Source organism: Montipora capricornis, chromosome 7 (genome assembly GCF_036669925.1).
Source record: "Montipora capricornis isolate CH-2021 chromosome 7, ASM3666992v2, whole genome shotgun sequence".
Classification (NCBI taxonomy): Eukaryota; Metazoa; Cnidaria; class Anthozoa; order Scleractinia; family Acroporidae; genus Montipora; species Montipora capricornis.
This window is the reverse complement of record NC_090889.1, coordinates 27,160,446-27,171,393: the sequence shown is the minus strand read 5'-3', so window position 1 is coordinate 27,171,393 and position 10,948 is coordinate 27,160,446. Positions and strand designations below refer to the sequence as shown.

General features: G+C 39.1%; 2 protein-coding genes across 5 annotated transcripts in view; one reads left to right on the top strand and one right to left on the bottom strand.

Moving 5' to 3' along the window:
* LOC138056692 (uncharacterized) overlaps positions 1-4,840 on the bottom strand; it is a 5,636-nt gene extending 796 nt beyond the window's left edge. The window contains exons 1-3 of one of the 4 annotated variants that reach the window (XM_068902544.1): positions 4,012-4,840; positions 1,149-1,745; positions 1-302 (exon numbers count right to left, since the gene is read on the bottom strand). The exon at positions 1-302 is cut by the window's left edge and continues 796 nt beyond it. In XM_068902544.1, coding sequence (XP_068758645.1) covers positions 1-302; positions 1,149-1,745; positions 4,012-4,137 — 1,025 coding nt within the window. In that variant the 5' untranslated portion in view covers positions 4,138-4,840. Of the gene's footprint in view, positions 303-1,148; positions 1,746-1,864; positions 2,113-2,567; positions 2,822-3,290; positions 3,447-4,011 lie in introns of those variants that run through there. The other 3 variants (XM_068902546.1, XM_068902543.1, XM_068902545.1) reach the window with 3 other exon arrangements.
* LOC138056695 (THO complex subunit 7 homolog) lies at positions 4,827-10,948 on the top strand. The gene is made up of 8 exons (XM_068902550.1): positions 4,827-4,936; positions 5,016-5,139; positions 5,257-5,384; positions 6,338-6,424; positions 6,760-6,817; positions 7,727-7,793; positions 8,636-8,705; positions 10,794-10,948. Exons 1-8 carry the CDS (start codon positions 4,924-4,926, stop codon positions 10,865-10,867), a joined length of 621 nt encoding a protein of 206 aa, XP_068758651.1. The 5' UTR covers positions 4,827-4,923; the 3' UTR covers positions 10,868-10,948.

Here is a 10,948-nt window from a genome sequence, read left to right as displayed (position 1 = left end):
TCAAAGTCACATTCACGGCAGATTGGTAGTTTACAGTTACGATGGTCACCTCCTGTAACACAGATGCCACAGCGACAAGACCCATGAGGGCCACAGTCTTGGTAACATGTGTATTTGTAGCGAGGTCCCAAAGCAGTTTCTCTGGCAACCCTAAATGTTGTTTTTAGTCTCTGCCATTTGTTTTGGAAGCTGTATTTTTGTTGATAGACTTTCCCATCTCCATGGAGCTCTGCAGAAATAACTTGAAAGCCAGACAATGAAACAAGGATCCTGTCAGGACGACTAACAAGTCCTGGTTCAGGCTATATATGTAAAAGGATAGAAAATGTAATTAGGTAAATACGTGGTAGTTTTATCTTTGATTCTTTCTGGTTGGGAGTGAATAAAGTACCAATCCTTTTTCACCACTTTTTCAAACCTTCAAAGATGATCAGACTACTGTTTTGCTTATAATGTTTTACAACTCTTATAACAGTTCAAAGGGTGTTATTGCTATTTGGTTACTTTGTTAAGGTATCATTGTGTACAAAACAAGTTGAACCTACAGTGTATGACCTTCAGAGGCCTTCCTTCTCTTCCTTCCAGTTCAAGGGCACTATTAACCACTGAAATGATGGAGAGTTGTGGGAACTAATGGCCTTAAACTAGGTTTCAGTGACAATAGCCCTGCCAAACTCATATTTTACCATAATGGCTTGTGATCTCACACTCTGACTGGCTAATTTGCCATTACAGAGTTAAGAGTCTAAGGGTTCCAACCTTAAATTCAACCCTGCTCGTGTCATTTTGGGAAATAAACCAATCAGATCACAAGAACGTTACAAACAACCCTTGCTCTTTCTTTATATATCGCTCTGAAATAAACATGCATTTTCTTTGACGTTGTATGTTATGGTAAAAAACAAATCGAATGTGGTTCAGCATTGTCTGTAATCCTATCGACAATAACATTTGTCATTAGAGTGGTGAAAAGTTTGTTGTAGATTCACTGAGAGCTGCACCGTGTGAGTCCACAACATTTTGTTCACTGTGATGACGAATATCGTTGTCGATAAGAGTACAGACAATGCTGAACCACATTTGACTTGTTAACTATTAGGGGTGAAATGTCAAATGGTGGTATATCTAAGATGAAAGGTCTAACATACCATATTACTGAAGGTATATCCTGTGCTATCTCCATTTGCTGTTACCCAAGCATCCACAAAAGCATATCCCTGACTTAACGCTTGCGATTGTTGACAAGGTCCCTCCTTATCAAGTGACCCTTCCATTATTGCTTTCACTGGCCATGAAAAGTCATTGTAAGCATTAAAATCTCCGAGTAAAACCGAGTGCTCAGTCTTTGTAGATGCAACAAAGTTAATAAGATCAACTGCATTCTTGCACTGTTGATATTTGTCATAAGAAAAATGTACCACAAAGACATTAAGTTCCTCTCCCTCAATTTCAATTTGGGCATGAAGAAGAATTCTTTTGTTTTTATCAACGCTCATTTTTTCCACTGTAAGATTAACAACATGGCTTAATATTACAGGATGTTTACTAAGGAGACCAAGTCCCTCTTTCTCCCAACCTGGTGGTTCATCATCACCAAGAGGAGGTGTTACCACAGCAACAGGCTGATAAATCAAGTGCTTATACTGTGGTATTAAGTTCTGAAGTTCGGTTAGCTGGTTTCTGTTGTCCTTTGCATCAGCACGCACCTCTTGAAAGCCAATCACATCTGGGTCAATTTTGTTAATCTGAAACACAACACAGCCTCTTTCTTATTTTGTTAATATACTTGAGTGAGCAATCCCAATTTAAAGAGAATAATTATGGTCAGCTGAAGAACAAGGCAAGGACTAATTTGAATACAAACCAAAGGATGAGAAGATGGTGACCACCTTGGTAAAGGCTGTTTTACAAAAGTCAGCCTGTTTCCATAATTCAAGATTAACCCTTTCACCCCTAAACCGGACATACTTTAATAGTATTTTACTCTGTCTAATGCCAGACGATTTTACTCGTCAATGGGGAACCATCTAGGAGTCAATGTGTTAATGAGAGGCAAAATAAAATAATAAAAGCCAACAATTAAAAAAAAAATCAAAATCACAACAGGAAAAAGATGGAACGTCTTAAGCCAAATCACTGCACAACATACACCTTATTCCAAAATGGCCGCCATTTTAGTATTCTTTTGTTCGCTTGCAAATTAGCCCGTGTTGCCTCGTTCACAGTGAAATATTCTTTTGAATTTTCACCTTAAGAACGAGGCAACATGGGCTAATTTTCAAGCAAACAAAAGAATACTAAAATGACGGCCATTTTGGAATAAGGTGTATGCCATGTACAAAGCTCCCATTGTTGTTTGTCTCGTTCTACAAAACTGAATAAAAGCTTTTAACTAATTTGCATGTGCTGGCCCCGTGTGGCCCTGTATTCTGTAGTTGCTCCAAAGACTAAAGTCGAGTCTCAGGTGTAGAGAGTTTCTCTCTCTACACCTGAGGAATCTTCTTCATATTCTGGTATTACGAAAAATAAACGTCCAGCTTTGACTCTTCTGTCATTTTAAACCTTACCATTTCCGCAATATATTGTTTTCTTGTGTCCCATTGAAACATAACGTTCCAAATATTATAGCTAGCAACACTTATAATTTTGTGTCCGAAAACTTCCCGATTGGCTCGGAAAACTCCGAGTAAAATTGTAAAACCATACAATTTGATCGCTGCCATGTTTATTTTCAAAAGCTGCCCATAACGTTATAATGTATCACACGAAGTGTCTCTAGCTCAGCGGTAGTACACGATAGGTAATTCATATCTTTCTTAACATAGTTGTCTACAAGAATATGTGGAGGTTTCAAGTATTTTTATATGAAGGTATATACAGGGTAATCAAGGGTTTATTTTGGTATCTAGGGGCATACATGGGCAAGTTAGGTTTATTTCTCTACAATAATATTATGTGATGAAGACACTATGACTTGCTCCATGAGCTGGCAAGATGAACCAAATCCTGCACTGTAATAATTTTGGCTACCCAAGCAGGTAAGATGGAGCTACACTGCCCACTCGGTCGCTTGGTACCGCAAGATCAAAGATCATTTTTTTGGTGTTTTATCCCATGTAATAAATCCTTTATTGACCAAGCTTGTTTGGTCAAGATGGCTGGATATTGGCCAAGTTCTTTTTTTGCATAAAGACACAAAAAAAAAAGAACTTGGCCAATATCCAGCCATCTTGACCAAACAAGCTTGGTCAATAACCCATATATATTAAAGGGATACATAAGGTACTTACCGTACGGGTCATTAAATCTCCCGGATGAAAATGACTCTGAACCTTTCACAGACATTTCTCCATTCTAGACTCAAATTGTATTAAAATAGATCTATTTTTTCAAACTTGTTTCATTGTTTCTTGATGCATTTCTTCATCTCTGAGTTTCAAACACACGTTAATAGAACTAAACAAAATGACTTCCTTTAGCTATCATAGCCATATAACCGATTGTTTGATTGGATCTCCGATTAACCAATAAAAATTCTTGACATAAGTACCCTGTTTTCCTGCAAATTCACAATGGTGGTAGAATATTCTTGTATTCTGAAGGAGCTGCTGGGGGATGGGTGGGTGCATTTAGGGGGGGGGGGGGAAGAGGAGGGGAGGGGGAGTGGGTAGGTTGATCGAGGGGGGAGGGGTGGGGAGACCGGATGGAAAAAATCTCTAGATTTTAAATCTCCATAGGTTGGCATCTCTGTGAAATTAGAGTAGTACTTTAGATTTAAGCTCTCAGGAGGTACATCTAGGCACCCTGAGAGGTATTGGTGGAATTTTAACACACTTTTCATATTCCTAACTTTATCCAAATTAAGGGATGCTCCTATCAAATGCCAAAATGTTCTGATAATCTTGGTCAAGTCATGGTTGTGAAAATACAAGATAGGACACTTCTTGACATTATCCATGGTCCAAAAACTTGTATACCAAAGTAAATAATAGGTACTTTAGGATGACTTGCCTGATCAAGTCTGAAACAAAGATCAATGTCTCCATCCTGCTGTGTGGCCATTTTCCATTTGAGGTTCCAAAAACCCTCGGAAATCTGTTCCATCATGGCTCCAGCGAGCACCATAGCCATCGGCATGTCTCACTTCAATCACTTTGAGATCATGTGGTAACAGGTGAATATTAATCCATGAAGCATCCTCAAGTATACGCATGAGGACAGAGTTAGCATGTTCATTCTTTGCTTCTTCAGTACCAACACAGGTACCCCACCATTCACATGTGACATCTCTGTGGCAGTGTTTTGACAAGGCCCTGGCTCCAACAGTCAGCTTTGCTTTGGGTTTATGCTTTTTGTTGAATGATGCTAAAAGAGTTGACATGGGAGGTGGAAAACTGTCAACACTTCCTTGCGTGTGGCGAATGTTTAACAAATAAAGAAGTCCTCTGGCGCTAAGAATTTTAACAATGGCATTCAACCCATCGACTTTTTCTGTGCTGGGAATATCAACCCAAGACATCTTGAGTTTTGTCAGCAGTGGCATAACTTTTACTGCCACTTCTCTTTTTCTTTCCACAAAATCTCCCTCAGTTAACTGACCATTGTCTTCATTTTTTATCAGAAATTTTCCATCTTCCATACACTTCAACAAATTTTTTGAAATTTCAACATAAAGGGGATACTGTGGATATCCTTTGGAAGAGAAGGGGGCAGATTCTTCTGAAAGCAGCAAGACTTTGCAGTGTTCTTCGGAAAGTAAACCAGACTTTTTCAGCAATTCTTGTTCCAGCATGTTTTTGAAACTTGAACTTACAGAAAGCAAAGAAATCATCTTTGAGGAAGGCAGACGTTTCATTGTCTCATACATAATATGACCTTCTGAAAGTTAGAGCCCAGTCCTTCTTTTGAGTTCTTGTTTTCAAAATGGCGACAGACGGTAAGTTCTTTGCGATAGGATTCCATATTATTTAGGAATCAAAGTGGATAAACAGCTTATGTTGCATTTTGTAATTCAGATGAAATCATAAGGAAGAGGCTTTTGATTGATGGTGAGGGTGCTGGCGACGATCGAAGAATCACCACGCTTTTAAAGACATTTCTGAAATGGTGCAATTCATCCGACTCAGAAGAACGCGATAGGTACTCTTGATTTATCTGCGACCTCTATGTTAATTTCTTATATATCATTGTTTAGATATAACATATAAATTAAAAGGTCTTCTTTAGGATTGTCAGTAAGTTCTCTTTGATTTGCAGTGATGCGACTTACCAAAAAATACAGTTGCAGCTTGCCCAGTGTGAATTTGCAATAAGAAAAACTCAAACTGTATTTGAGATGAACGAGCTTGAGACGGAAAACTATGAGAAAATCTATGACGATATAGGTGAGGACAAAATTTCTGTAAACATTGTTAGTGAAATACAGAGTGTTAAGGAGTGCGATAAGATATCACGTCCTCATGAACCAAGTGGACCAAATGACAGGAATTTAAAAATTACACGAAGTTCTTGTGGTATAAACCAATGAGGAATGTTGTCACTCCGTCGCCTTCCCCTGCCCCCACTCCCTTCTCAAATGGGCAGCTTGGCCATCACACATAACCCCACAGGCTGACCACCCTCTGATGGTGTTGTTGTTGTTGTTATCGATCTGTAGAAGGATAAATACACTACAGCAATTGCAATTTGCTCGGCAATAAAGTTTGAAAGCAAATAATTCAATGAAAGATCAAACAAAGTGTCAAGTGAGTCCTGTGTTATGTTGTTTTGATTGTTCCAAGCTGTTTGAGGCGTCATTTTGCAAGATCTTTTCTTGACTGACGGTTAGAGAGTCAAGAAAATTGTCTTTTTCAAGCTGGAACTGACGCCAAACCAGTGAAATTCTCACCTTGAAAACACCAGCATCCGATCGATTAGGGATGTCCCCATACCTCCGCCAAATTTGAGCTTCATCTTTTGAAAATTCACCGAAAAAGACACTCCTGAAATCCATAATAAAGCTTTCTCAACATGATTGGTGCAAGAAACCAGACAAAGGGAATTGGAAGCATCTGAATCTATTCAAATCTACCAATCAGTGCAATGTGACCATTGGCAGTTCCCAACGGTCACATTGCACTGATTGCTAGATTCAAATGCTTCAAGTTCCTTTATTTGTGTTCCCAAGCAAGGATATGGTCACTTCATTGGACTTAAACATTAATCTAACTTTTGTATAACTACAGTAGTCTATTCTTGTACAATTTTTCTTTTGAATTGGTTAATATTATTATCTTTCTTCAAAAAAGGTCCTCAAGTGCAATCTTTATCTTTGAGTTACGAGAGCCTTTAATTTCAGAACAAAGCATCACACATGCCTATGAAGAAATTGCAAGTTGCAAGACTGAGCTACAGCAAGCAAAAAGAATACGCAGAAACAGACAAGGTAATTCAGTGTTTGGGCTTCTTCTTGAGCCGAATTTTGATCTGAAGACAAGCAAGGAAAACCAGAAGCAAACAAGGTGATACAGTCAAAAGCTTCAATTTTAGAATTTTGTAGGACTTTGAGTCATTTTTTCAAGAACCCAGAATTAGTAAATTAAAAGTGGAGATGTATCACCTTGTGATAAGTTAGGCACCCGTTTGGCTTCCCGTTCAGAAATTTGGTCACCTGCGCTCGCAAATAAGGCTCCCCAGGCAACAGTTATGCAGCAGCTTTGGATAGGATAAAAGGTAATGGACAATCAAGTCAGGAATTTTGATGATCTATACCTTCTACAGAGTATGATGCTCTTGCAAAGGTGATAGCCAAGCACCCAGAAAGACAGGAAACACTAAAGTGAGTCAGCTCCATGATCTAAAGAATATTAAAAGTCATGTCGTGTATTGCTTATACGGTTGAACCTCCACTAACAGACACCTCCTTTAAGAGCACACCTCCCGAATACAGACACCAAACCGCGGTCATATTTAACCTCCCATAAGGGGACATCTCTCATATTCAGGGTCCACAGAGTCGAAAATATCCTCCTGTAAGTGGACAGTAAACAATATCAAGAAAATGTCTAACGAAATAGGTTTGATTTTAATGGTTTAATCACACTCTGTCCTAGACAAAATTGTCATTTTGATTACAATTACCTTTTTTTTTTTCATTACAGTATATCAAAGTTTTCCTTTTAAACTTTTCTTCAAGCCAGTCACATGAAAATTTGTCTCCTTGAAATTTAAACTCGTAAGCCAATTCCATACCATATCCTGCTCCTCTCACAGTTTCTCAACTTTCCCGTAATAAGAACCGTTGCTGAGTTAGACGTACGCTTCAGGAACTTCGCCACCCAATCTCAAACAAATTCTAATGAACAAATAGCATCTTATACAAAGCCAGCCCTTACCAAGAGAAATCTTTAAAAACCCTCCCCTAATTTCGTACAGAAAAGGGAGGTCTTTGAAAGATGTACATGTACTTGTTAGAGCAAAGCTCCAAGGTCTTTGAATTTCCTATCTCGACCAATAAGAGTCATGTGTGGCCTATCTACACATCGAAACACAATTACAAGTTTTAACTAAGAGCTTTAAAAGACTTGTTGTGGTGTATTATATGCCCTCTTATTGCACTATTTTTTTTTCAACCTCCCATAAGCGGTGACTTACCCTTGGTCCCAAGGGGGTCCGCTTATGGGAGGTTTGACTGTAATAGATTTGTATTGTATTGTTGATTTAAGGAACTTTTTTTGTTGCCTTGCAGACAGATTGAAGAACTGGAGAAAGAGCTTAATTCTTTTACAGAAACAAAGGAGAGTCTTTTGTCCAAGGTAAAAAGAAATAACTTCCACTGAAATAATAATAATATTGTGATCAGAGTTAAAGACAAAAAAAAACCAGGAAAATCAAATTATGCTTCCTCTAATAATATTAGTCACTGCACAGGTAACCCAGGTTCACTGTTTTTGTCACGTATGAGTTTCATAACTTGAGTAAATATAGAGAACAAATGGGGCAAAGATGCAAAGTTAAGGTCTGGAAATTTGCTATGAAGGAAAGATAAAGGCGATTCATCGACCTAAACTTGCGCATGTTGTGAAACCCAAATGTGGCACAAACAGTGAGCCTGGGTTACCTGTGGTCACTGTAGCCAACATCCCAAGTGCCGTTTAATCTTGGAACAGTTGTTTCCTCCGCTTTACTTGGTTTTATGACATGTAACCCTCAAGCACCAACTCAATTTTTGTCTCTGCCTTATTTAGTAGTGTGTCCGTCCTATTTTGTGGGGCATGTCACATTAGTTACTTCGTTTTCCGGCTCAAACTCTACTGAGAAATTATTACTTTCTATGACTTTTAGTCATGCCTATGACAATTTATGAGATCAAGGTGAAAGGTATTCAAGGATATTTTGTCAACTTCTTTAAAATGCAAGAATTTCCCTACTCCAAGTAATTGTTGTTGTTGTTGTTGCTGCTGCCATTTGTACACAGTAAATACTTGAGGTACTGTAGCAACAAAGGCTTAATTAAAAAACTTAGTTATATTTTACTTGTTGAAAGACATAGACCAAAACTACATTACACAGCCCATCTGGGTCCTACTCTAGAAGCTCAATCAAATCCGTAAGAGCTCAGAATTAAATCTCTTTAACTTTTACTTGTTTTACTTAGTTTGAACTTCGGCAGAAACAGTTTCACCTACTTATCAACACAATACATGAATTACAACGAATGTTGGAAGGCAAGTAGCATACAGTAGTAGCAAGTCACCTATAGCAAGGGAAATTTTACTCGGCACAATAGACCATTTTACAGTTGTGGCTAAGTTACCAGGCCTAACAATGGAAGCGAGGCTGCCGGTGACCCTGTTTTGATACAAACCTTCATGCTTTTGTAATGTTAATATGGACTAATTAGCATTACAACAACACAATTTACATGATAAAAGCAGTGAGGTCTGTATCAATGCAAGGTCACCGGCAGCCTCGCAGCCATTCATAGGCTTGGTCGCTGAGCAAACAACTGTAAAATGGCCTATTAAGCATGTCTTGTTCACGTGATATATCATGGGAAAAGTATCTAGAGAAAGAAAGATTCAGTTTCGTATGGCGACTATGGCCAATTGTCATCAAAACCCTAAATTTGGCTTCTTCGTGGTAATTCTTTTTTTTTTGAGTAAAGTCAAGAATATATTAAAAATTCGAAGAAACCAACGAAGTTCAGCAAAACTTGCGATAACTTCTGATCACCCTTAGGGGCTGTTTACATGGAGGTAGGAGGATCCTAGAAGGCGAAACAACTTTTCGTTTGGTTTACATGCAGAAATCTCTGTCTAGGTGGAAGTGGAGAATGAAAGCTAGATGGCGGGCGGGGGCCAGAACAACAAACATGTAATTTGTGTCCTTCGCCGCCATGTTTGTTTTTTTGTCCCTAGTACCAGGAACTTCCGAGCGAAGGCAGTTTACATGCTAGGATCTTCCTAGCTCACAGCTAAGAAGATCCAAGCACTAGGGCCAAGTACGACCTCTTGCATGTAAACTGAATACAGAAAACATATGGCGCTAGGATAATCCGCCTTCTAGTATCTTCCTAGTGCTAGGATCTTCCTTCCTCCATGTGAACAGCCCCCTCAGATGAAGACAATAGGGCCGTTTATACGAGAGAAAATAACTGGCCGTGAACGTAGATTTTGTACCATTTATACGGGGTGTACGTAAGCTTATTTTCTCTCGTATAATAATAATAATAGGGCCGTTTATACAAGAGAAAATAAGCCGCGGCTAACTCTGGCGTAAGCCGCGAAAGGAACTATTTATACGAGTATAAACTCCCCGGCCAGGATAAGCCGCAGCTTGAGAAAGCCGTGAACGTAGATTTTGTACCATTTATACGGGGTGTTAGGTAAGCCGCGGCCAAAGTTAGCCGCGGCTTATTTTATTTCATCTCGTATAAACGGCCCTATTATACATGCAATGTTGCAATGTTGGGTCTTTGAACTGTAACTTTTTAAAGCTACATTCAAATTTCTCCAAACTAGAGTAGCACCAAACTTTGTGCACTTGTCATCTTGGTTAACATGTGAACCTTAATTTTCGTTATTATCAAAACTTTTTTTTCGGAAGCCAACGACTGGGTAATCAGAAGTTATCGTGCACCGGTGGCTCAGTTGGTTGAGCACCGGGCTGTTACGCGGGAGGCCGGGAGTTAAACTCCGGCCGGACCAACACTCAGGGTCTTTAAATAACTGAGGAGAAAGTGCTTCCTTTGTAATTACATCTGCAAATGGTTAGGCTCTCTAGTCTTCTCGGATAAGGACGGTAAGCCGGAGGTCCCGTCTCTCAACCCTTCAATGTTCATAATCCTGTGGGACGTAAAATAACCCGCACACTTATCGCAAAGAGTAGGGCATGTAGTTCCCGGTGTTGTGGTGTATCACGGTTGGGAGGGTAAAATGCTCGGAGAGGGCCGCAAGTTAGAAAACTGTAACAGGTTATTACGTCTCCCTCTCTCTAGTTAGAGCAAGTTTCAATTGAGTGTCGTACAACCAAAACCAAAGTAATTATTTTGGCCCATCAAAAAGGACTGAGACAATCCAGTAAACCAATAAAAACTCGAAGTAATTACAAAGCGCGGGAAAATGTGCACGCGCGAGCGACGATTGGTTTTGGTTTCACTTCTGATTGGTTGGAAAACTTAGCGCGAGAAATTTGAACCAATCACCGAGTGAAGTAATCATAAACCAAAGTAATTATCTCATTTCTTTCGACACTCAATTGAAAACCGCTCTAAAACCCGGTTTGCAAAGGCTTTTTTTTTTTGTGCATAGCAGAAGACAAAACGGACTCAGACGCGGAACAACCATCCAACTCTGGCGCAGAAGGATCAGTCATGGACACAAGCTAATTTAATGTTGTTATCAATTATTGTTTTTTTCGCTGAAGTTGTACATGTGTATTTCAATAATAAAACCCTTTGCAGCTTTTA